The sequence below is a fragment of the Lissotriton helveticus genome, chromosome 7 (assembly GCF_964261635.1).
Source record: "Lissotriton helveticus chromosome 7, aLisHel1.1, whole genome shotgun sequence".
In the NCBI taxonomy this organism is placed as follows: domain Eukaryota; kingdom Metazoa; phylum Chordata; class Amphibia; order Caudata; family Salamandridae; genus Lissotriton; species Lissotriton helveticus.
Window position 1 is genome coordinate 1068924557 of NC_136068.1, and position 27053 is coordinate 1068951609.

Sequence of the window (27053 nt, forward strand, 5' to 3'; positions counted from 1 at the left end):
GGTTGTATTGGCATGTATGCGAACTAGTGAAATATATTTGATTGAACTAGTTTTCCTTTTGCTTCTTTACACAAACCTCTCTTAAATGGGAAATATGCGCACACTGTTTTGACATAGAACAAAACGCTTATGCCTACCCTTTCAATAATTCGAGCAGTTTCAAGACAATTACTTGGGAGAAAAAATACATATTATTCAACCGCGACGTGAGACTCTTGCTAAAATAAGTAATCACCAACATGCTGTCCTTGATCAAGAGGGTTATCTTTGGTTCTGCGCAGTAAAAAATCTCAGGGACCTTTCCCAACCCATTAAGACTAGCGGTAAGCCATGGACATCATTTAAAGATGTCTGCCTTATGTAAGCATATACGAAAGCAAAATTTCAAGCGCTCCACCTCGCCTCTATATTTTCCCTTTGAGAGTCTAAAGCAATCTAAGTCCAATACGTTCTATAAGCAGACATGACAATTGCGCGTTTCCGGTTAGTGGTTAGCAACCACCACAAGCTGCTGGTAACCAGAAGGGGGAAAAGAGCTATGACAGTCTTGCTCTCGAGGTGGGTGAAACGGACAGTTGTAATTATTGTCTGGGTGAGACTCTCGTCCCGTCAAGACTCCGCTTTGTGCAGGGGGCGCACACGCTCACATTTTGTTGTGGGGGAGAGGAGGGAGTCGGGCGGTGTCAGGTGCTTGTTGCACTGAAATGTTGGGCTGCATCAGCTTTAGTTTCTCTTTTTTTGGATGCTGTGTGGACGCATAAGCTGTTGTTCTCCCATCTGTCTCACTTTTAGTGCTGCATTAATAAGTCGCCTTATAATTAACTGGGAACTGTTAGTGCTGAACGTAACTTGCAAACACGCCAGGAGCAGAGCCAGGCAACAGCCAGCCGTGCCCTGCAGTGTGTCTCCTGCTCTCTATGTGTAGAGCCACTGCCAAGGCACACAATGTGAGCTAGTGCTTGATAGGAAGACGAGCCTATAAATTAACAGTAAGAGCCACAACAGAGCCGAGCCAAGTGCGGGCTCTGCCGTTAAAAGCCCGTGCACGAACTGACCCTTAACAATATTTAGCATGTAAGTCATGCAATAGTATTCTAATATAACATAGGAATATGATAAGCTGCCTTTAAAATAAAACAAGCATTGGCCGTGAAAGTGAAGGTGATCACAAGACGGCAAAGGTAAAAGCTGGGGTGCCCGCGCGACGGCAATCACACGCAAGTGGTGCGCGCGTAGCAGTGGCAAAAGAGAAAGTAATCATGCTCTAGATGGCGCCTCGGGCGCTGAAAGCTGGCTGCTGCGCGCATGCACGCGCACGTGACCGCAAGCGCTAGGCCAGCAGAAGCCTGGGATAGCACTTTTAAAAGCCTACTACTAAATATCTCGCATAGCAGCGCATGCACTGGCTCAGCGAGACCTAAAAACCAATGCGTGGAATGCTTGAATTAGTTTCAGACACTTGTAAGGCCATGTGAATATTATGCTGAAAAGGCCAAAACAGATTATTATACCAAAAGAGAGAGCTTTTTTCCATCAGAAATAAGCAAATGGCTTTTTATCGGATTGCAAACGAGTTTATGAATACTGGTGTGTCTGATATGATACCTGCTTTGGTGGAATGCTCTAAGGACTTTGTCAGCTGTATTTTATCTAAAATTGCTGCCTACCATAATCAATCATCACTGTTCGCTTTCTTGCATATTAGGACATGTAGTGAGCCTCAATTCTTCAAATTACACAAGCATTTTCGAATCTAAAGCAATTAGTCTTCAGTAAGTTAATGAGCTGCCAGTCAAGCTCTCCAGTGGCGTGGTACTTTAAATGGCCAGAGACTGTCAAGTACGAAGTAACTGCACTTCTTTAATTTGGAAGGGATAGTACCACCACTTCTTAGCTGGGGTGCAACACTTTTATGAGAGATTACCAGCACTTCGTAGTAGCAAACTGGTACTCTTGGACAGTAAGTGCTGGCACTCTTATATTTGCATTTCAAGCGCCCGTATCTGTCGTAGGACGGCAGATTGACAATTTGGTAAATAAATTCCTCTTTTCGCATGGAAGTACACTCCATTGCAGCACGCAATACTTTATCCACTGATAAAGAAACATTTTCTTGATCCTTATGAACTATCTGTCACTGTATCTCATACCTTCCATATCGTGTTTACTTATGGAGAAGGCGCCATGTGTTCAATTCCAGGGGTCCATAGAGTCAAATAAGATCTGAACCCCCTCCTGGACCGTACTAATCATGGTCCCTACATATGATGAACCACAGTTTGTTTCCAAAACGGGTGGTGTCCGTGCAGTGACAGCCTGTTTCTGGTCTCCTCACCAATTCCGGTACCACAGTGACAGGCAGGAAATTTGGGAGCTACATTTGACTCAATCTTTACCTTTAAGCCTCATATAACTAACTACACTTGCCACTACGTGTATGCGCTTAGTAAGAGTTGTTCGTAAATTCTACTCTTGCTCTGAGCATCATCTAGAATTACCCTGGTCAGCTTGCTAATTCATGCTGGAGCAAGATTGGCTCTTAGACAGACCTGCAAGGCATCATTCTCAGACCATCTTTGCTATCTGCACTGGTTACCAATTGCAAAAAATAACCTCTTCAAGGCACCCTGCTATGTCACAAAACATTGCATGGTCCCAGAAAGGAACAACTTATGCAATTAAACAGGGACCCCCTGAATAGAATAAATTTCCTGGGTCAGGGCAAAGCAGTTTATGGCAAAGGTAAATACCCAGGCAAAAACAACATAAATATCTGGCAAAAAAGCGTAATATCATACAATAAAGCATACACAAGAAAAAATTAGAGTAACCACATATTATGATGACATAGAAAATGTAATCATAATGATAAAAATTGATATGGACATGTTCAATCATATAAAGAATTAAGTTTAAAATGAGATAAAAGCGAAGCAATTATTTGATCATGACAATATATGTTGTCCAGTGAGAAAGAGAGTTTTTTTCTCAAAACATTGATGATTCCCAGAACGTATTGAGGGAGCTGTTGTCTGTCACTGTGACAGACAACAGCTCCCTCAATAAGTTCATGATCAAATAATTGCTTCACTTTTATCTCATTTTAAACTTAATTCTTGTGTATGCTTTATTGTATGATATTACGCTTTTTTGCCAGATATTTATGTTGTTTTTGCCTGGGTATTTACCTTTGCCATAAACCCAGAAAGGAACAACTACATGACTTCACTTCTTGTCTTATTATGGTGGGATGAGGTGGCCTATGATGAAGCATGTCCCATTGCGTGAGTGAGCCCACCTCGTCCAATTCTTGGCCTTGCCATTCTCAGGAGGAGGCACACTAACATAATATTGTTCTGTACATAAAAAATTATTGACATATGCTTTGGCCTCTGACATTTCCCTCCGTAAGCTTCCAATATATGAACATCACACCATTTTTGTGTTATATAGTTATTTAAGAGGCAGGTGTGGTGCTTTTTAAGACTCTGTTTCTCCCTTAGTATTCTATATTCACTTTTTGTCTGCCATGCGCCAACCCAAATACTTAGATCAGCATTCCAAAGCTATTGGCCATTCCCAGATAAAACAAAATCTAGAATATAGGGTCTGTCGCTGTCAGTCATCATACTGAAGGCCTGGAATAGTATTCACTACAGGATAAAATTGCAAACTAATTTCCTAAAATTAAAAAAACAACTCAAGACCTACCTGTTCGATCTTAAACTCTATTACCATTGTAAATTATCGCTTTTTTATTGCATGTTCCTGATGGTCCACAGAGAAGGACTTGTCATGTGAAGCATTGGGATACCTTTTTCTGAGGTCTAAGTTTGAACTACATTCATTTAGTCTTTCTTCTCCAGTTTGATCTATTCTGACGATTTAGTCTTGTTTTCAAATACACCAGGTTGGGTTACAGAGACTACTAAACAATCTGACTGACTGCCAGATCAAAAACTTCCTTCAAATAATTCTTTCAAAAACAAAAATCATGGTATTATTAGACACAAACCAAAACTGTATGTGGAAAATAAACATTAAAAATTGATATGGTCAACCAATACAATAAGCCAGGCATAAAGGCTGACACATCAAAGGGTCAAGCACACCAGAAATCTCTATTAAACATATGTTGCAATATCACAGTAGGGCCCACATGATTTCTTCTTTCACACAGTGGCCACGCCATTTAAGAGGTACTAAAAGCATTGACAAAGCCAACCCAGTAAAGTCAAATGGCAAGCTAGGTTCACTGGCTGTCGAGATAAACACTTAGACATACCTCAGACATACTATTTACAGCAACTATAATCTTCATTAATCAACTACACAACACGAAGTAGACCTAGAACCAATTCTAATGGCAGTCTCTCCAGCCATCGAGAAAAGCTTTTTGATCTGCTACACAGCATGCACCAGATCGACTCTAAACACCCTTGGAGCCCAACTTTTAGGTGGTGGATCAAGCCGGGGAACTACTCATTTCCCAAGATTGACCTATTAACGAAGCAATGCAAACTAGGAAGATGGGAAACCCTGCAGAACATATCCAATGCCAAATGGAAAGGGCTTCTCAGGTACAATTCGAGGCAATGGCCATTTGAGTGTGAGCTAAAGGAAATCAACACAAAACCGAGGATACAAGTACTTAACAACAGCATCGTTTCTGGCAGCCTTCTCTATTTTGTATCTTCTTTGAGGGTTCATGCAAAAACAGCTTTCCTCGCTTCTTGTGTGCCCTCGACCGCCTAATGTATTTTTGCCCTGCATTGCCAGATCTGGGCAAAAAAAGGTCTGCGCCTAACCATCAATGGAGAATTGTGTAGGACCATACAAACAGCTTCTGTAGGATGTGTCTCGGCAACAGTAATGGAACCATCAGCAGCTTTATGAAATGCTGACAGATTACTCTGCAGAGACTTGGCAAAGTACGACAACCGGAGACCGACTCCTGATGATTTGAAACTCTACCTATGTGATTCTGTAAAACTTGCAACCTGAAATATCCGAACTCAGAGTCTCAAGTACATATGGGGTGTAAAGAGTAGCACAAACATCTATTACAAAGAGAATAATAATCTTGAATTTTTTTCTTGGGAGTGTTTAGATTGTTTTTAACTTCCGTTTTGTAATACCAGTTGTTAAAGGACGATGAGCCAAATTAAATGTAGCCTTTTCTTTCCTTTCTTACAAATGTTATTGTATTGTTATTTTTTAACGTACAATATAAAATGCTTAACTACAATTGTAGACCTCTGGCATCTCCTTTAAACTCTCGGAGTTGTGATCCCTTTCCTCTTGTGCAAACACTAACTGTGAACCCTGTGCTAAACCCTGGCCCTGGCTGGGAGCTTTGGCCACGACTGAGTATCCTGATGTTCTCTGTGAAGTTTGACCTTGACTGTGAACCCTCGTCGCACCCGGAAAACCTGAATGTATTTGTGACCTCAGCTGCGTCCTCTAACCTCAGATGCAACCGTGCAGGTAAGGTCGGTGGGGCCCAGTGGGGGGATTTGGTGTGGCTCACTGGTTAGAGGCGGCAGACCAGGAAGCAGAGAACGGCCCGGGACCAGGGTTCAATTCCCGACGCGGCAGGGTCGTGGACCAGGGTCAGCGGACTCGATAATTCTCGCCTTGGTGCCTAATTTAACCAGGGATCACACTCGGCAACTCTGGGCATTAGCTTGCCTCATCTCTACAATGGCCCCCCACATTCGCCGGGGATGCCTGGTTTCACCTTGGAGATACCCAGTAGGGACCATCTCACAGGGATAGCCAGGACGGGTTCCCCAGCGGTCTACAGCGCCACGACGCCTCAGGGCAGCAGTGCGCTTTACAAGACATATATATATACATATATACATATTTCGATGGACGATGACCAGGGAAAATTAATTATTTATTTAATTTCCCCCCACTGGGCCCCACCGCTCTTATCTGCATGAGCCGCAGGTGCTCAGATGTGAAACCCATTCGATTGATTGTACATGCTTACCTCGGGTGGCTGGATGACCCTGGCCTTAGCTTTGACTGGTGACCTTACTGTGAACCATGACCTAGGGCTATGCACCCCGATCTGTGTTGTGAACCTTGACAAGAGCTTCAAACTATTCTCTTTTCTATGACTCCTCGCCTTAAATGTGACCATTCATCTCTGCACTCTTTCTTTCTCATTTGTTTGCCCTTCGACAGACCAATCAGAGTTGCTGTTTCACGTGACCATCGGCCTGGCCTCAGTTACGGGAGTACTGCTCCTGATCTTCATCCCAAGCATCATCATCACTGCTGTGAAGAGGAGGAATAGTAGGTGAGAGTCTCTACTACTGTGCCTATGTTCATTCATTGATAGGCAGATTGCCAATGAGACCTGCGCTGCACTCATTGATGGTGTCTCAGCCAGCACACGTCACCCACACCTCCATTGTACTCACTAAAACTGTCACTGATACTGTCTCCTAACTCACTGATGGAATCTGCCCTTACTAAGTGGGTCACTCACCGGGTGCCTGTCGCTAAGACCAGCCCTGTGTTCACTGATGTGTTTTGCAAGTAATGAGGCCATCCAAGACTCACTGATGCCTTTTACCCATTTATGCATTATGTTTTTTCTGTTTTATTGTATTAATGGACTTGGAGTAGTTTGACTATTAGTGAGATGGCCCGATTCACAAACGCAATCTGAGACAAAATCCTAACTTTACGATTTTCGGTATTCACAAAAGGCATTTATGAGTCGTAAAGTTAGGATTCCTAACTTTACTACTCCTAAACTGAGACCAATTCGAACTTTACGACTTTCGGTATTCACAAAAGGCATTCAGGAGAAGTCCTAACTTTACTACTCTTAAATGCCTTTTGTGAATACCGAAAGTAGTAAAGTTAGGATTTTGTCTCAGATTACTTTTGTGAAACGGGCCCGGTGAGTGCAGACCACTATTACTTTGTGGAACTAGCACCTGTGCAGCTGCCTTTAGCCAGAACTACTCTTGCTTTGGGATTATTTTCACCCATTTATGCAATGCCACTATGGTCGTCCATCGCTATACTTATTGTCAGTTTCCCTGTCAACGAGGCAACTCTAGGGTGTGGCTGACTGCCACTGTGCTTGCTGAAATTGCCTCTGTTCTCACTGATGCCTGCTTTCCACTCACAGAGGCATACCTTGAACGCATTGAGGCTTTCCTTGCACTCCAGGAGCCCTTGTCAAGAACTGCCGCTAGATTCACTAAGAAGGTGTCTGCCTCCCCTGAAAACCTGTCACTCAGACAACCCTCGTAGTCCCTGAGACTGCACCTCCAGTTAATCACATCACCTCTGCACTCAAGCAACAGACCAGGCGTGTTTCAGCCCTCCACAAGCATAAGGCCTAATAAAACATTAATCATACATGCCAACTCTCCCGATTCAGGCGGGAGACTACCGATTTCAAGGCTAGCCTCCCACCTCCCAAATCCAGCAGGCAAAAACCTGATACCTCGGCGGACCTCAGCCAACAGGGATTGGTCTTGTGTGACTCCGAGTATACAATGCCAGTAACCTGCTCCTGCAGGCCAATGCACACATTTTTATCACGCTCTCTCTGCCTGCCATAGCGCGTTCTCCGTGCTCCTGACCGGGAAGGATAAAAAAACATACATTTGCATTTCTAACATCTGATCTGACAACAGCACACTTCCAAGCCCCATACATGACAAAAACCCGAATCAGGTGTAAAAGAAGTCATGGGGGGGGAATACATTCTCCCATTTATGTTTTTTGAATGCTTCCACTTTTCTCTTTTAAATTGATGTCATGTATGCATTATGTCCCTTCCCTTTCTCATGTCCACTCCAGTCCCAGCGCTTTGAAACAGCTGTAGGGTGGTATAGGTATAATACAAATGTATTTATTTACGTACAGTTTTCATTTAGTAGCCATTTAGTTAGTTCAGCCGCTGGGTAGAGTAAGGAATCTTAAATGCAGGAAAGGGGTAACTTAAATCCAATCAGTGAGGCACGGTTCTGGCCCGATATTTTGCTATCACAGCACTTGGACAGTACGGTTTAGCTAAAATCGCAATGAAGGGGTCAGATTTCAGGCCACTTCTGATACAGAGGAGGTTTGGCTCCAAGCTGAGGCTTTAGTTCAATGAGTTCCATGAACTCCAGAGACCTCCCTTCACTTCTTTCCATTTGATATAAAGTTTTCCGTAGCCCCGGACTGTTTCCTTTGGACATGGAGTTTGTTGCGAGTTTCCATAGGTGTGCTCGGCCTTTAGCCCTGTAAGCCTTGTGAATTGGACTGTGAATTGGACTAAGAACTTCAAACTTTGTTCTTGCATCTTCTGAAAAGAGCCAATGGAGAACTTTTAAGAGGGGTTTTATGAGGTGGTAAGTTCATGCAGATTCTGACCGCTTGGCTATGGAGCCATTGAAGCATGTCAGAGAGTTTCTTTGGGAACCCAGTACAAATGGTGTTATATACAGAGGTCATAATTCTGGTTACCCTGGCTTTAAGTGACTTAATCAATTAAGGCTGGTAAGAAGGCTGGTTTCTTCTTTAACTTTCTGCACTACCACCACACCCTTCACTTTCAGGCAGAGGCACCTCAAAGTCAGCATTAACTGTTCAGGGAAAGTTTTTATTGTAATAGCTAAGTCCAGGGGATGGCAGGTAGAAGGCCAGCTGGGTTGCATTCAGATGCAGACATCTAATCTTCTCGACCCCTGAGGCCTCAGAGTAATGGTCCAGAAGAAAGAGGAATGGAGCAAAATTCATGGATGTTGTCAAATAGATGGCCCAGAATAGAGAGCACTTTGTGGAGACTAATGTTTGTTTTTAAATGGCCAGAGACAGCTTCTTCAGAGCAATACCCCAAAGGTGGGGACAATATAAGTGGCCTTTTCTTTTTTTTAAAGGGCCATTCATCAGTGCAGCAGGTACTGCTGCCAGGTGTGTAAGTGGCCACTGTTGGTTTTCATTAATGAAGCAGATGCAGCAGGGCTGGGGCCCAGGGATTCTTGGGTCCCACTGCTTCACAGTTATGACTGTCTACCTTTAAAAAAGAGGCATGGGAGATTATTTTCCTTACCAGCATTTTGACATAGGACACCTTTGCAGAAAAAAGTGATTCAACATGGGAGCTCTTTTTTTTTTTAACAAGATAGAGTCTGTTTCAAGATTGGAGTGATGGTCAAGCATGATGGGGAAGAGGTGAAAGATGCAGAGGAGATAGCCTGCTACTCGGGACTGCAGTTGTCATTAGTATAGTAGGTGAAGTTGCATTGGTGTTCAAGGGTATGAGCGTCTCACAAACACCCCAATTCTGGGAGCAGTATTTTTGGGACAATACATGTTTTTGTTTAATGCATTTGCTGTTTTAGACGTCTCATATTTAGTGTAGTTTAGGAACTATAGAAAAAGTACTCCTGAAATCATCTCATAAGCCCAGCCTCCTGCACACAGCAATGTCCCTTCTGCTATCCCAATCTTTGCCATAAAGTTTTGGAGGGCGAGGGCCTGACCTCAAAATATTTTGCTAGGGGGGGGGCCTTAGAGCAAAAAAGTTAGAAGACCGCTGTGTTAGAATAGTGAGGCACCAATCAAAAGGGCTCTAGTCCACTGCACCAATCACAAGGGCCCTAGTCCCCTGCAACCACTGGTCCTTTCGAGGAGTGTAAAGATTCTCCAGAGGAAGAAAGCTGCAAGTCGATGGCGTCAACCGCTGTGTTTATCTATGGAGTGAAGTAGAGTTCAGAACCCATAACGCAGCCTCAACACAAATGCGATCTGAATTCCGCCTGTAAAGACAGCCCGCAGCGATGCAGTTCCAGAAAGTAATGTGGTTTGATTGCAACCTATAGTTTCCTGGGTCAGACCTTTGATCCACAGTGCTCTAACGCCATATTAATTCCATGTGTCCTTTTTGTGATGAATTGGTGAAGCGTGTTGACACAAGGATTCTGGTGTGAATGGAGGGGGTAGTTTCTGTAGATAGCAGAGGGCTTAGCCCTATAAGGGCTTGGGAATGGTGCTGAGGCTCTTGAACTTTATTGCTTTTGTCACCGTGAGCCAAGTAAAGGGTTAAATGAACTAGTCTTTCCAGATTGGAATGCTCCCTGCTTTCTGAATTCGCCTTCTTTCAAATGTTGAGGGTCGCTTTTGGATAGGCAAGTGTGGGAGTAATCCAAATATAACACGCGGAGTAATCTGGTTAATAGTAATGATCGAGCGGACCAAAGTTGCCAAAGTACCGTTCTCAGAATGCACAGTGGGAGCTCATTCCTTCCACTACCTAGATCTCCAGTGCTGGTAGAGTCAGTTAGGACACCCAAACTCTGTTTGTTGCTCCAAGGCGGGGAGTTTCTCTGGGATTGGGGCTTTGTTAATGCCAGCATTTTATGTCACCAGTCACTAAATCTTGTGTTTTGCGCTTTTTAGGCAAGGAAGGCTCTCCACCCATAGTCATATGAGCTCCTAATATTGTCAGTTCTCTGATAGGAGATGACCTGGTTATTATCTGTCCTGCATCTGGAACTGGGCATGGCATTGCTTAATCACTTGAGCTCTGGGATATAAGCATATGGTAGGGATTGTAGGTATGATTCCTGTGGAACCTCCTCATTTACCCATTCATTCTGGAGTGGCATGCACCTGCAAGGGTTGTGAGCTAGGGATGTTGCTAGAGCCATTTTTAATGTCATTTACATCTTGTCCCTGCTAACCAGCTGTGAAATGCTTGTACTCTGCATCGACAATCTTCTCTTGTAGACGGTTCCTTTGCTCTATGATAGCTTGTGTTTGCACCTTTCCAAATGAAGGGATCTCTCATGCGCAGCCGTTAATGTCAAGTAATTGCATTCAAATATGAATCCTGATTCATACATTTGTAATCCATGTACTTTCATCCCTATTGAAGTTAGCTATTTTGCTGCAGTTTGGCTGTGTGCAGGTATTTTATTTCACCCACTCTGGCATGTCCGAGGCCAGCAGATATATCCAGCCAACAGGCTAAAATTGTCAAACAGTATTCTTGAACGGGTGACCCACCTTTACACATCTTTGATACTCTGCCATTTATAGAGACACCCACGCAATACTGACAATTATAACAAGCATTGGAAAAGTCAATAGGCTTCGCCTACGGAAGAGCTATTGGCCTTGCCAATGTCTTTTAGCCATGTTATACAGCAGCGTGGTGTGGAGTAGAGTAGTGTGGTGTGGATTGGCGTAAAGGAGAGGTGTGCAGAGTGGAGAAGAGTGACTTGGAGTGGTGTAGAGTAGAGTGAAGTGGTGTAGAGTAGAGTGGAGTAGTGCAGTGGCATAGAGTGGTGCATAGTAGAGTAGAGTGGTGTAGAGTAGAGTTCAGTAGCATAGAGGGCAGTGGTGTAGAGTGTAGTGGCACAGAGTAGAGTGGTGCACAATAGAGTATTGTGGAGTGCAGCAGTGTACAGTGGTGTGGAGTAGGTTGGCGTAAAGCGCAGTGATGTGGAGTGCAGTGGACTAGAGTAGAGCGGTGTAGAGTGCAGTGGCATTGAGAGCAGTGATGCAGAGTAGAGTGCAGTGGCATAGAGTAGACTGCTGCAGGGTGCAGTGGCCTAGAGTGGTGAAGCGCAGAGTGGAGTAGCAGAGTGCAGTGGTGTAGTGTGCAGGGGTGTAGAGTGGTGCAGAGCAGAGTGCAGTGGTGTATAGTGCAGAGGCGTAGAGTGCTGAACAGCAGAGTGGCATAGTAGAGTGCAGTAGCATGGAGTGCTGCTACCTAGAATGCAGTGGTATAGAGTAGAGTGGTGCAGAGTAGAGTGCAGTGGCATAGAGTAGATTGGCATTATGTGGAGTGGAGTAGAGCGGCATTGATTGGATTGGTGTGACATTGAGTAGAGTGGCGTAGTGTGAAGTGGCACAAAGTGGAGTGGCATAGATTAGAGTGCAGTGGCATAGAATGTAGTGGCGTAGAGTGGTGTAGAGCGTAGTGGCACCTAGAGGTTCAGAAGCGAGTGACATGTAGTGCATTGGGATAGAGTGCAGTGCAGTAGAGTGGTGTAGAGTAGAGTGGCACAGAGAGCAGAGGCATAGAGTAAAGTGATGTAGAGCAGAGTGCAGTAGAGTAGAGTGCACTGGCGTAGAGTACAGTGACATACAGTAGAGTGGTGAAGAGGAGAGTAGCGTAGAGTGCAGTAGCATACAGTGGTGCAGAATATAATTGTGTATAGTGCAGTAGAGTAGAGTAGTGTTGAATGCAGTGGTGTAGAGTGCAGTGACATAGAGAGCAGTAATGCAGGGTAGAGTGCAGTGGTGGCGAGTGCAGTGGCGTAGAGCAGAGAGGTGCAGTAGTGCAGAGTAAAGTGCCGTTATATAGAGTGCAATGGCTTAGAGTGGGTGCAGTGGCGTAGAGTGGAGTGGTACAGAGTAGAGTGGCATAGAGTGCAGTGCCATAAGTAAAGTGCAGCGGTGCAAAGTGGAGTGGCATAGAGTGCATTGGTATAGAGTAGTGTGGCGTGGCGTGGGGTGCAATGGCATAAAGTGAAGTGGTGTAGAGTAGTATAGAGTTGCATAAAGTGCAGGAGTATAGATTACAGTCGCATAGAATAGAGTGGAGTAGAGTTGCGTGGAGTACATTGGGCTAGAGTAGAGTGGCATAAAGTGCAGTGTCATAGACTGGGGTAGAGCATAGTGTCATAGAGTGCAGTAGCGTAAAGTGGTGCAGCGTAGAGTGGCGCAGAGTGCAGTGGCATTGAGTTGAGTGGTACAAAGTGCAGTACCACAGAGTGTAGCAGCATAGAGTTGAGTGGTGAAGAGCAGAGTGGTGTAGTAGAGTGCAGTGACCTGAAGTGGTGCAGAGTAGAGTAGAGTTACATAAAGTGCAGGAGTGTAGATTACTGTGGCATAGAATAGAGTGAAGTAGAGTTGCGTGGAGTACAATGGGCTAGGGTAGAGTGGCATAAAGTGCAGTGTCGTAGACTGGGGCAGAGCAGAGTGTCATAGAGTGCAGTAGCGTAAAGTGGTGCAGAGTAGGGAGGCGTAGAGTGCAGTGGCATTGGGTTGAGTGGTACAGAGTGCAGTACCACAGAGTGTAGCAGCATAGAGTTGAGTGTTGAAGAGCAGAGTGGTATAGTAGAGTGCAGTGACATGGAGTGGTGCAGAGTAGAGTGAAGTGGCGTAGACTGGTGAAGAGCAGAGTGTCATATTAGAGTGCAGTGGCACAGAGTACGGTGGTGCAGAGTACAGTGCAGTGGTGTAGAGTAGTGTGGTGTATAATACAGTGGTATAGAATAGTGCAGAGTAGAGTGCAGTGGTGTGAAGTAGTGCAGTGGCCAAGAAACTGGGGTAAGGGTTGGGAGGAAAAAAAGCAACATGGAAGGAGGACAGGTGGGAAGGAATAGAAGCTACATGGACGGGGATATGGGAGATGGACTGAAAACACAAGCACTCATATGGAGTGCTTGAACATAAAGAAAAAAGAAGCTTCAAAAACGGGAGTAGTGGATGGACACAAGCACTTGCTCCATGCTCCAAGAGAGGGCCGAACACAAGAATGGGACATAACGTAGGCATGCTGTGACAAACTGAGATTAAGGAAGTGAGAGCAGCGCTGAAGCTAACAAATTGTAAGCTAGGGATGGGCTGTCAGTCCATTGTATGTAAACAAAAGCCTCACATACGCGCATGCACCCACTAGGCAAAACCTAAAAATGGTCTCAGCGGACAATTCTAGGCTGTTAGGCTAGTAGAGATGACTTCTGCACTCACTGGCAGGCTCTCTTTGTAAAGAGAGCCTGCTTACTCAATGATGTCTTAGTAGAGGCAGACAGTTACAATCTGCCATTTATAGACAAATGCCCTCAACGCTCTCACAATCTGCCAATTCAAAGACATACTCTGCACACAAAAACCTATCACTTAAAGAGACAGACGCAGCACTGACAATCTTTTCTTATACATAGGCGCTGGAGGTAGGGGCATGGCGGTGATGCAGCACCCCCCCCCCCCCCCATATAATCAAGCTGTAGTTCAGAAGGTGAATGCGCCTTCAAAGTTTGTCTATGTCTTGTCGTTTTTGCAATGTGTTCAAAGACAGGCATCAAATGTCGGTTTATGTGTTCTGACAAATTGTTCCTTATTCTTTTTAAAGAGATGGTGCTCTTCACTTTTCCTTTTCTGCAAAGTGAGAGGATTTTGTAAAGGAACTATGTGACAATCTTGCTCGAAGTGTGAAAGAAATGAATGTAGGATGGTATTTTTTCTAATACAACAAAATGTAAATGCCTGTAAACGAAGTGTGCAAAAAATGAGGCACATTTTTAATTCTGAAATGTGAGAGAAACAAAGATTTTAACAGGATCAAAATTATTCAAGACACTTTACTTGGTGATGTGCAAATGATAAAGATTCGCTGAAACCCGTTTTCCACACATTAAATGTTTGTGCACTAAATAGTTTTATCAGTAGAATTGTATGACTGCAAATTTAGTGGCAATTTAAATAGAAAATATTCCATCTGTAAATGACAGTGTGCTGCACACCGCGTTTTGGTAATATATTTACAACAGTGTGCATCTAAAATGCATCTTCGGCTACATACTACACCCAAACCACTCTCCAACAGAATGGGTGCTTCTAATTTGCTACACTCGTTGTTTGTGTGTGTTGGAACTGGGGTCACCAGTCCCCTAGGGTAGCATGGCACGAGTGGGTAGGCATCAGAAAGCTTATGTGTAAAGCAACCATGCAGCACACGCAACCACTGAGTCAGAAACCTAGGCACGCAATTAGTGACACCACTCCAGTGAGTTTGTGTAAAAACTCAAGTTAACTTTATTCAGATAGATAATCAAGTAGATGGAGCAGGATCAGGGTAGAAGAAATTCATTATAACATTAGCTTTTCAATTTACCTCTACAAATACCTATGTTGCATTTCTCTGTAATAAATACTAGATGAATGAATCTTGCATATGCAATAAATATTAAATATTAGATAAATAAATATTCGAAGAGCACAGGCCTGACCTCAGCCTTGTTCTGAGCCAGCACCTGAAAGTAGTACATTAAGGAATTATAACAGGAAGCATGTCAATAAATAACAGTAGGCTTTCTAGTAAATTTTAGTACTTAGTGGAAGAAAACATTTCAGCAATCAGGAATATACATTTCATGCAACAAGGATGGCATCCCCTTAAGTAAACACCTCCTTATGTAGACATCCCATTAGTTCTAACTAAACATGGCATTAGGCAGGAATGTAGAACACTTCCTAACAGATCAAGCCACATCACATTAGGTTAATATAAACAGTTCCTTATTTAGGGCTTAACTTGCCATTATACCTTATTACATCAGACCATCCAGCCAAGGTGGAACATTCCATGGTCAATGAGCTAACATCTCACCACCCTCCCTGACCAATAGGCCAGTAACACTCAAGAGGCAAAACATTCCATTATAAATAAATGACCTCTTGTGTAGGTCAAACCCTTCTATGAGTTATTCCTAGAAGGAGTGAACACTTTTCTTAAATATGTAAAACATATCATTTAACCGTAACATTAGGTTGGCAACACTCCCTTCCAGTTTTAGAAGTAAAACCTTTCAACACTCAGTCATAGGCATTTCATGTAACACTCTTCGTTAGAAGTTAGGCCATTCCACCTTACATGAGTGATAACAGTTGCTCAATAAGGAATCCGGAATAATCTTCTGGTTTACCCCTTGGAGGTAAGTAATCAACTTTTACTTGCCAGACACACACTCCTGCAGGAATACCGTTTCCTTACCCCGGTATCAACATTTTATTCCTTACTCTACACAGGCCTAAACACTTTTAGCACCCATGGGTAACCCTCTGGATAGGTAGAAGTTGGAACACTGGGGCAGGAGTATAAAACAATCTGTTAGAGACTGGGGAACGTCTTATCCGGCAAAGCCAACATTTCATCAGGCCTGAATACCCATTCCTAAGGTTAAAAGTAGAATACTTCAATAGGCAAGCTTAGGCCTTTCATTTAACTACTAAAACCAGTTCTTTTAACTATGAAGAGCATTTCATCATCATCGACCTAGCCAAGGGTAAACATTCCTTTCAAACCAAACACGTTAACAGAAATCCTTCCCCTAGTCAGGGGTTAACACAGAGCCCAACTGTCCCTAATGGGCTTTCAAACTGCTAATGAGCCCTGGCCCCAATCTAGCACTTGTGGGGGGCCAGGAGAGCTCAGCAATAAATTTTCCCCAAGAGGAGGGTCGGCATCGGGACCTCCTGGGGGGGTTCCAGCCCTCCTCCCCTATGGTTACCTTCTCTTCTTCGGCCCAGATCAGGTCCTTGCGGAGGTTCTGCAGCCGGGGAGGGCTTTGGCCCTCAAGCCGGCCTCGTAGTGGCCCAAACCGGAGGCTGATCCTTGTTGTGGGGCAAACCGGAGGGGGGCTCCTGAACTCCACACCCCCTCCGCAATGAGTGTTGGGCCCGGCAGGGCTTCCCTCAGTTTTAGGCAGAGGCGCATCAAAACAGCCGATCGCTGCTCGGCTCCGGCGGACAAATCCGGAAATTAGAAAGACGGGGGCGCGGCTAGAGACGCGGCGCCCCTGTCACATGGTGCAGGCAGGGGCTTCAGCCTACTTGCGATGCGGCGGCCTAACTCAGCTTCCAGAGGCCGCCGCGGAGATCTCGTCAGTCGGGCCGGTGGGGCGGCGGTGAACACCGCGATGGCTCCGTGGTCTCCTCTCCAGGCAATGGCGGCCCTCCCTCGGCACCGGGGGCCGCCGGGGCAATACTAGCGCGTCTGCGGGATGCCTCAGACAGTCCGGGCTGCAGCGGTGACTGGGGAAGACAGCGCCTGACAGGGCGTCAGCGGTGAGTGCGCATACTGCGCTTTTGGGGGACACAGCGCTGGGACGCCTCTGTGCTGGGTCGTGGAGTTGCGCAGCGCTGGGCAGTTATGGCGCTTCAAAAACCTAGTGCTTCAGGGGCATGAAGGTCACCAGTACCTCAGCACTTCTCTCAGGCACAATGAGGCAAAAGCGCTCCACACCGGGACTTCAGGGCGCTTCCAGGATATAGCGGCAATTCCAACAGCAGCGCTGGACACACAGTTCCACAGGGTCACACCAGCCTACAGATCCTCAACAGGACGGAGGGTTACAGCGCTCTGAAGAGAGGTGTCATGGCGCTTCACAGGCCAGTTGACAGGGCGTGCTCGTCAGCCCTTCACCGCGCTCCAATGGGGGCCCAGCAGGGGAGCAATTACCAGCGCTTTTCACACACAGTTCTCAGCGCTGATGAGGGGCAGGTTATAGCGCTTTTTCAGGCAACAGTCTCTCAACTTCCCAGCGCTTCAACTAGGCAGCAACCTACTCCATTACCTCAGCGCTCTTCCCAGGGCCAGTCCCAGAAATAAGGCAGTTCAGGCAGCGCTGGCAGGACAGGTAATTCAGGATGCTAGCGCTTAGAAAATGGGAGCGCTTAACCAGCAGACAGTTCCTTTAAATTAGGAGCAGGACATCAGATCAGACAGGACAGGCCACCCAACAGTGGTCAATCAGGTAGGGGAATCCCAGATGGCGTCAGGGGGCACAGGGAGCGACACAGCGCCAATACCTGGTGGGTTCCTCAAAAGTCCTGTGGGGATTTAGTTTTCTTCTTGGCGTGATGTTTCTTGCGCCCTTAGTTTAGTTGCTTAGTTTCTTGTTCCTTGTTTTAGTTGCTTAGTTTCTTATTCCTTGAAGGGGGGGTAAATTGGTGGCTGGAGTTCCAAGTTCTTCTCAGCCAATCCCTTCAAGTGGTCCCTGGGGGTTCCCTTCCGCGGGGTTAGGTCAGTGGGGGGGGAACAGGATACCTCAACACTTGTAAAGCAGCACACTAGGCCCTGTCATTCCAGCATCATAAGACCCTGCCCTGACCCCCACTGCCTCTCCTCCTGCGTAGGTACTTCCCCAGGTCTTCCCCTCAGCTTCTCTCCTTCTTCTCCTCAGGAAAGTTCCCTCCCTTTCCTTTTATAGAGCCAGTTGACAGTTGGTAGTGTCAGTTGGTGTCAGTTGGTGTCAGTTGGTGTCACCTCACCTCTCCCAGAAGGTTCCAGAGGCTTCCAGGAGGTTCCACCATTCTACCTGTGGACAGGCTGGCAGGCTAAGATGGATACATTGCCTGAGGGTTCCAGACTGCCCCTGGCTACTAGAATGCGCCCTCTAAACCACGCTGCTGCAGCAGTGGTCTGTGGCGGCCATGTTAGGTGTAGAAGGTACCTGCATTTTAACACTAGTTTTAAACTAAACAGGGCATTCTCCACCACCCAAGGCCTATACACTGTTGTTTCCATAGGGGCATCCTAAATTAACAGGGGATAAAAAGCGAAAAATTTCTGGGGAAAGGGCCAAGTCTCACACATCTCCCCCCCAGCCAAAAGCCAGGGTAGACCGATCATTCCCTTGACGGGCTTCCCTGCTTGGGGCGGAAAAAGGTGGACGCAGGCCCAATACCACCATAACATCCTCGCTAATCCAACCACCCCACTGGTGTTCCTAGTGGGATGCGGCCAGGACAGACCTCCAATCCGGATGTCTCTGGCCCTTACTCTCTCCCAGAGTGGGGGGCAGTCGCCCCAGGCCCGTGGTACCTTTTTCCACTCTCCTCCTCAACCTAGGGTCTAAACCCTTAAGTTGAATTGGTGACAGGGGTGAGACTTCCCTCTCCCTGCACCCCCTCCCAGGGTTCCGCACCCTCCCTCGTCGATGACACATCGGGACAGCCTAGTCTCCCAACCTGGTGTCCTCTTAAAGCACACGCCAGGCCCAGTGACCACAGCTGGGGCACCTCGGGACACCCCTGGGAGTCACAACCGGAGGAACTCTGAATACAGAGATTCCTCCCGCCAGGTCAGGCAACCCCTGAACCTGGCCACCCAACCCAGGATCTTAACCCCATGGCTGGACCGGTGCCAGAGGAGAGTCTTTCCTCCCTCTGCACCCCCCTTCCAGGGTTCCGCACCCTCCTCCCCGGATAGGTACCCCTAGAAGTCACAACCGGAGGAACTCTGAATACAGAGATTCCTCCCGCCAGGTCAGGCAACCCCTGAACCTGGCCACCCAACCCAGGATCTTAACCCCATGGCTGGACCGGTGCCAGAGGAGAGTCTTTCCTCCCTCTGCACCCCCTTCCAGGGTTCCGCACCCTCCTCCCCGGATAGGTACCCCTGGAAGTCACACTGGTAGGGTCCATAGTTACTGGTACCCCACCCTCCAGGTCAGGCAATCCCTGCACCTGAAACCCCAGTCCAGGTTCTACACCCCGTGACTGGTCCAAACCCCGAACCTCGGGTACGCTGCCACCATGGAAGCACCTGGTACACATGATCTCAAGGTCTTCAGCTCTGTCTCTGTTAGCTGAAGCCTGTGCACCAGCTTCCTCTCATCCATTGCAAGGCTCTCACTCTCCCTCTCATGCTCTAACCTCTCTGACGACACACACCCCCTTCCAAGGTTCTCTGGTGTGCCCGCCTCCCTGGGTGTGACCTGCCCCTCCTGTCCCCATCCCCTCTCCCCTCTGGGTGGGCTCCTACCCGTGCCCTCAAAGCGGTACGGAGTTCCTTCTTCCCGGTTCTCCGCCCAACAGGCACCCCCATCCCCTGACAACACTCCAGTACGCCAGGTGGGGACTCAGATAAATCTGGGAAAAAGGTTCTAGGATGTGGCGACAGAATGAGGTCCAACAGGCCCTGATACACTCACAGGCTAGACAATGGAGGGGTCAATTACTTTGGCTTACACACACAATAATTGTGCAGCCCAATTGCTGTGCACCCTGTCCCAATGGAGGGTGCTGCATGGTCACAAGTCCTGGATCCCACCGCTCGACACCAATATGTTGGAACTGGGGTCACCAGTCCCCTAGGGTAGCATGGCACGAGTGGGTAGGCATCAGAAAGCTTATGTGTAAAGCAACCATGCAGCACACGCAACCACTGAGTCAGAAACCTAGGCACGCAATTAGTGACACCACTCCAGTGAGTTTGTGTAAAAACTCAAGTTAACTTTATTCAGATAGATAATCAAGTAGATGGAGCAGGATCAGGGTAGAAGAAATTCATTATAACATTAGCTTTTCAATTTACCTCTACAAATACCTATGTTGCATTTCTCTGTAATAAATACTAGATGAATGAATCTTGCATATGCAATAAATATTAAATATTAGATAAATAAATATTCGAAGAGCACAGGCCTGACCTCAGCCTTGTTCTGAGCCAGCACCTGAAAGTAGTACATTAAGGAATTATAACAGGAAGCATGTCAATAAATAACAGTAGGCTTTCTAGTAAATTTTAGTACTTAGTGGAAGAAAACATTTCAGCAATCAGGAATATACATTTCATGCAACAAGGATGGCATCCCCTTAAGTAAACACCTCCTTATGTAGACATCCCATTAGTTCTAACTAAACATGGCATTAGGCAGGAATGTAGAACACTTCCTAACAGATCAAGCCACATCACATTAGGTTAATATAAACAGTTCCTTATTTAGGGCTTAACTTGCCATTATACCTTATTACATCAGACCATCCAGCCAAGGTGGAACATTCCATGGTCAATGAGCTAACATCTCACCACCCTCCCTGACCAATAGGCCAGTAACACTCAAGAGGCAAAACATTCCATTATAAATAAATGACCTCTTGTGTAGGTCAAACCCTTCTATGAGTTATTCCTAGAAGGAGTGAACACTTTTCTTAAATATGTAAAACATATCATTTAACCGTAACATTAGGTTGGCAACACTCCCTTCCAGTTTTAGAAGTAAAACCTTTCAACACTCAGTCATAGGCATTTCATGTAACACTCTTCGTTAGAAGTTAGGCCATTCCACCTTACATGAGTGATAACAGTTGCTCAATAAGGAATCCGGAATAATCTTCTGGTTTACCCCTTGGAGGTAAGTAATCAACTTTTACTTGCCAGACACACACTCCTGCAGGAATACCGTTTCCTTACCCCGGTATCAACATTTTATTCCTTACTCTACACAGGCCTAAACACTTTTAGCACCCATGGGTAACCCTCTGGATAGGTAGAAGTTGGAACACTGGGGCAGGAGTATAAAACAATCTGTTAGAGACTGGGGAACGTCTTATCCGGCAAAGCCAACATTTCATCAGGCCTGAATACCCATTCCTAAGGTTAAAAGTAGAATACTTCAATAGGCAAGCTTAGGCCTTTCATTTAACTACTAAAACCAGTTCTTTTAACTATGAAGAGCATTTCATCATCATCGACCTAGCCAAGGGTAAACATTCCTTTCAAACCAAACACGTTAACAGAAATCCTTCCCCTAGTCAGGGGTTAACACAGAGCCCAACTGTCCCTAATGGGCTTTCAAACTGCTAATGAGCCCTGGCCCCAATCTAGCACTTGTGGGGGGCCAGGAGAGCTCAGCAATAAATTTTCCCCAAGAGGAGGGTCGGCATCGGGACCTCCTGGGGGGGTTCCAGCCCTCCTCCCCTATGGTTACCTTCTCTTCTTCGGCCCAGATCAGGTCCTTGCGGAGGTTCTGCAGCCGGGGAGGGCTTTGGCCCTCAAGCCGGCCTCGTAGTGGCCCAAACCGGAGGCTGATCCTTGTTGTGGGGCAAACCGGAGGGGGGCTCCTGAACTCCACACCCCCTCCGCAATGAGTGTTGGGCCCGGCAGGGCTTCCCTCAGTTTTAGGCAGAGGCGCATCAAAACAGCCGATCGCTGCTCGGCTCCGGCGGACAAATCCGGAAATTAGAAAGACGGGGGCGCGGCTAGAGACGCGGCGCCCCTGTCACATGGTGCAGGCAGGGGCTTCAGCCTACTTGCGATGCGGCGGCCTAACTCAGCTTCCAGAGGCCGCCGCGGAGATCTCGTCAGTCGGGCCGGTGGGGCGGCGGTGAACACCGCGATGGCTCCGTGGTCTCCTCTCCAGGCAATGGCGGCCCTCCCTCGGCACCGGGGGCCGCCGGGGCAATACTAGCGCGTCTGCGGGATGCCTCAGACAGTCCGGGCTGCAGCGGTGACTGGGGAAGACAGCGCCTGACAGGGCGTCAGCGGTGAGTGCGCATACTGCGCTTTTGGGGGACACAGCGCTGGGACGCCTCTGTGCTGGGTCGTGGAGTTGCGCAGCGCTGGGCAGTTATGGCGCTTCAAAAACCTAGTGCTTCAGGGGCATGAAGGTCACCAGTACCTCAGCACTTCTCTCAGGCACAATGAGGCAAAAGCGCTCCACACCGGGACTTCAGGGCGCTTCCAGGATATAGCGGCAATTCCAACAGCAGCGCTGGACACACAGTTCCACAGGGTCACACCAGCCTACAGATCCTCAACAGGACGGAGGGTTACAGCGCTCTGAAGAGAGGTGTCATGGCGCTTCACAGGCCAGTTGACAGGGCGTGCTCGTCAGCCCTTCACCGCGCTCCAATGGGGGCCCAGCAGGGGAGCAATTACCAGCGCTTTTCACACACAGTTCTCAGCGCTGATGAGGGGCAGGTTATAGCGCTTTTTCAGGCAACAGTCTCTCAACTTCCCAGCGCTTCAACTAGGCAGCAACCTACTCCATTACCTCAGCGCTCTTCCCAGGGCCAGTCCCAGAAATAAGGCAGTTCAGGCAGCGCTGGCAGGACAGGTAATTCAGGATGCTAGCGCTTAGAAAATGGGAGCGCTTAACCAGCAGACAGTTCCTTTAAATTAGGAGCAGGACATCAGATCAGACAGGACAGGCCACCCAACAGTGGTCAATCAGGTAGGGGAATCCCAGATGGCGTCAGGGGGCACAGGGAGCGACACAGCGCCAATACCTGGTGGGTTCCTCAAAAGTCCTGTGGGGATTTAGTTTTCTTCTTGGCGTGATGTTTCTTGCGCCCTTAGTTTAGTTGCTTAGTTTCTTGTTCCTTGTTTTAGTTGCTTAGTTTCTTATTCCTTGAAGGGGGGGTAAATTGGTGGCTGGAGTTCCAAGTTCTTCTCAGCCAATCCCTTCAAGTGGTCCCTGGGGGTTCCCTTCCGCGGGGTTAGGTCAGTGGGGGGGGAACAGGATACCTCAACACTTGTAAAGCAGCACACTAGGCCCTGTCATTCCAGCATCATAAGACCCTGCCCTGACCCCCACTGCCTCTCCTCCTGCGTAGGTACTTCCCCAGGTCTTCCCCTCAGCTTCTCTCCTTCTTCTCCTCAGGAAAGTTCCCTCCCTTTCCTTTTATAGAGCCAGTTGACAGTTGGTAGTGTCAGTTGGTGTCAGTTGGTGTCAGTTGGTGTCACCTCACCTCTCCCAGAAGGTTCCAGAGGCTTCCAGGAGGTTCCACCATTCTACCTGTGGACAGGCTGGCAGGCTAAGATGGATACATTGCCTGAGGGTTCCAGACTGCCCCTGGCTACTAGAATGCGCCCTCTAAACCACGCTGCTGCAGCAGTGGTCTGTGGCGGCCATGTTAGGTGTAGAAGGTACCTGCATTTTAACACTAGTTTTAAACTAAACAGGGCATTCTCCACCACCCAAGGCCTATACACTGTTGTTTCCATAGGGGCATCCTAAATTAACAGGGGATAAAAAGCGAAAAATTTCTGGGGAAAGGGCCAAGTCTCACAGTGTGACACTTGTATTTTTCACATGACTCTAGTGATCTAACCTTTATAGTGACGCCCACACTCTGAAAATGGTGTCAGAACTTCTTCTTTTATAGGCGGGTCCTGCCCCCTAACAATTTCATTGAAATAGGCCCTGCACCCGGCGACTGTCGGTCACGTGCAAAGATAGCCCCATGAGTCAGTGAGATATTGAGGGCCCAATCCACAAAGGGCCTCCTCACTTGCGGAGCAGAACCCACACATTGCAGTTTCTCATTGCGGTTGTCCCACCACAAGTTCATTCACTCCCCATGACTGCGGGTCCTCCACCACGAGTGGGAGGCAGGGCCGGACTGGGATCCAAAACCGGCCCTGACAGAGTGCTCTGACGGCCGCCCCCTGGGGGATGGGGGTGCAGACGAGCTGTTTGCCACGGCTGGTTTTGGCTGATTTTGTTACAGGGGCCGATATTGCCGCTATGCTGCAAAAACGGCCCTGTAACAAAAACGGCCATCCAGGGGCCTAACCGGCCCCCAACCTGGCGGCCCACCAGGGAATTGCCCGGTGCCCGCTACGGCCAGTCCGTGGTGGGAGGCCCTGTATTTCTAGCACAGGCTGTGCTTCCTAGCACTAGAGGCCTTGCTCCAAATTCCCATGTGCCCACTCAGTGTGTTGTTAGCTGTGTCACGTGTTCCTTTTTGTTGGCAGGTCCTAGAATTCTCCAAGCAGCGCTGCAGTCCGGTGGCACGAAGTCTGAGGTACACAGCAAACCAGGGCATTGGGGACCATTTTCGACTGAGGGCGCTGATATAACGTAGACAGCAAAACCTAAGGCTGGCATCAAGGGCATCAAGACCCCCAAGCACTGTGAAGCTGGAAGTGCTGAACCTCGAGATCAAAGATCGGCTTGTCTCGCAGAAACGACAACCCTGGAACTTCTGGATGTGCCTCGCACGGAAATGTATCAGAGACTGTGATTTCATTGAATTTAGGAGAAGTGGGGGGCGGGGGAATGGGTTTAATGACTCTGCATCCTGTACCGCAATATATGCACGTTTTTACCAAATGATATATGCGAGTTTTTACAGTGAAAGGGGCGTGCGCATACACGCAATTTCCAGGAAACCCTTTCCGGCAGGTTTGCAAAACTGAAATGAGCTGAAGACAGGCATGCAACCCTTTCCCGGTTGTATCTGGAGGGAATGTCAGTGATAAACCACCTGTGTCTCAGAGAGCACGAGACTGGAGCCCCAATCACGAGGACTCGGGGCTGACCAGTTGCCTACACAAGCTCAATGAGACCCCAAAACACACCTGCACTCGTATGTATACACACGACAACACTCCCTGCAGAGGTAAGCACAAACCTGTGTACAGAAACACCCATTCAACAATCCGATTCAATAGGCATCGTTGCCCCTAAAAACACTCCTGTTCGCGCTCACGCCAGCTCATTAGCTTAACAAGCACACACCTGCAGACGAAGATACCCACAGACCCACATCTCCACAAACAACATTCACCTGCCCACAAAAACCTCAGCTGTTTTTGTTTTTGTTAGATCTTCTATCTTTATTTTCTTAACTTCTTTTCTCCGTATTCATTTTCTGTGGCTTTTCAGTACGGTTTTATAACGCAGTGTCCCAAGCTGAAATCAGTATTGTAAATGTGGTATGACCAATAAACCATGGGATGGAATATGACTTGTCTGCTTCTTTTAACTGTAGTCCTCTTAAAATATTCTAGTTCATAATTTGCTCTTTTCTTTCTTGGGTATGGTTATTTATGTTTTTTTCAACTGGTATAATGACAACTTGCTCCAATTATATCTATCAAAAAGAGAGGGGGGGGACCAAGGAGCTTATAAAGGTCCAGTGTCCGTGCTCCGAAAAGCAATATTTAAACAACAAAGAGGACAAAGTTCCTATGCCAGGGTGCAAAAAGTCACCCATGCATCGTGGTGCAAAAAGTCACCCATACTTAAAAAATTGGAAGAAAAAGAAAGGAAAAAGAGAAAGGGAAATTCCTAGGTATAAAGGACCCAAAATTATGAGAGGGAAAGACATTGTGTTTCCTCTGTTGCCCTCACACACCCCGAAGGGTGTCATGCTTCATCGGGCGTTTGCTCCTCGTAGGGCCGGCGCTGCAATTCCCTACGGGTCCCCCGAAGGGTCACTTTATCGGAGATCTTTTAGAGGAATGCCAGATGATGCATGTGGGTGTGTGGGTAATGAGTCAAGAGGAGGGTAAAGAAAATTCGTGCCAGTGTGATAGATTGAAATTAAAACAAGGGTAAACATGCAGCGATATGTTTAAAAGTATACCCTTGGCAGTCAATACTGCTAAAAATTATTGACCCAAGAGGCCTATTATGCCTGGGTGTCAATTGTCAAGGTCAACATGTTTCGCGCTTCCGTTGCCCATAGGTCGTTAGCGCTTCGTCAGGACCATCAAGTAAAGAATATGTAAAGTGCACGTGATTTAGTGAGTATAAAAATTACCCTCTTATCTCAATCTGGGTGGAGTAGCAGAAGCAGAAGCGTGGTCTTGGGTAGGTTGCAAGAAGGCAGCACCCGCACTCATTTCCTGGATACTTGCGGGCGCCCATAATTCTGACCACGTAGGATTACTACACGCAGTGCTTGGCTTCATTCAGGAGTGGCCTCCACCTATTAGCTGTGACCATGATAAGGGTACACAGGTTCTACTCCACCCTGATTGAGATAAGAGGGCTTCATTCAGGAGTGGCTTCCTCCTATTAGCTGTGACCACGATAAGGGTACACAGGTTCTACTCCACCCTGATTGAGATAAGAGGGTAATTTTATACTCACTAAAGCAGAGGCGTAGGAAGGGGGTGCGGTGTGTGCGGGCCAGATATTCTCTTGATGTACACAGGGCCGTCTTAATTGTATTATAGGCCCCCGGGCAAAGAAGTCCACTGGGCCCTGCCTACACAACCACTCATAGGAATAAATATGTTTACCGGGAAATGTGTGTTAAATTCTAGTCTGCATATGGCCCCTATTCTCGTCGGGCTCCCGGGCAACTGCCCAGCATACCCATAGATTAAGACTGCACTGGATGTACATGCAACATGGTATTCTGTAGCTCTGTCCGCCTTACACGGTCAAAACAGCCAAGTGGGTGTCTTACACAGCCACATGCAGCCAGGTATTCTCTACGTTTAAGGGGACAATACACTGTCACATGAAGCACAGCATTCTCTATGCATATCAGTGCCCTATGCTGCCACATTAAGCCAGGTAGGCTCTGTGAATGGAGACATCTTACACTGCCACATGCAGGTAGGTTTCTGCACTTATAGGCGCCTTCAGTTGTTTTTCACATGCAGTCAGAATTATCGTGCAGGAATACCGTTGTCAAAATATCGTCTTGTAGATGTCTTTACAACAATATTGTCGAATTAGAGTTAACAGTAGAAAATCAAAATATATCCTAAGAGACCTTTTGCAATCTCTATCCACCTAATCTACTTTTGAAAGCCTGGATTTCCT

The 27053-nt window shown here is 47.1% G+C and overlaps 1 protein-coding gene across 1 annotated transcript in view; it reads left to right on the plus strand.

Moving 5' to 3' along the window:
- ENPP7 (ectonucleotide pyrophosphatase/phosphodiesterase 7) overlaps nt 1-25234 on the plus strand; it is a 68768-nt gene extending 43534 nt beyond the window's left edge. Inside the window, exons 5-6 of the mRNA XM_078654008.1 lie at nt 6196-6310; nt 24245-25234. Coding sequence (XP_078510134.1) covers nt 6196-6310; nt 24245-24251 — 122 coding nt within the window. The 3' untranslated portion in view covers nt 24252-25234. The remainder of the gene's footprint in view (nt 1-6195; nt 6311-24244) is intronic.
- Nucleotides 25235-27053: the final 1819 nt, after the last annotated feature.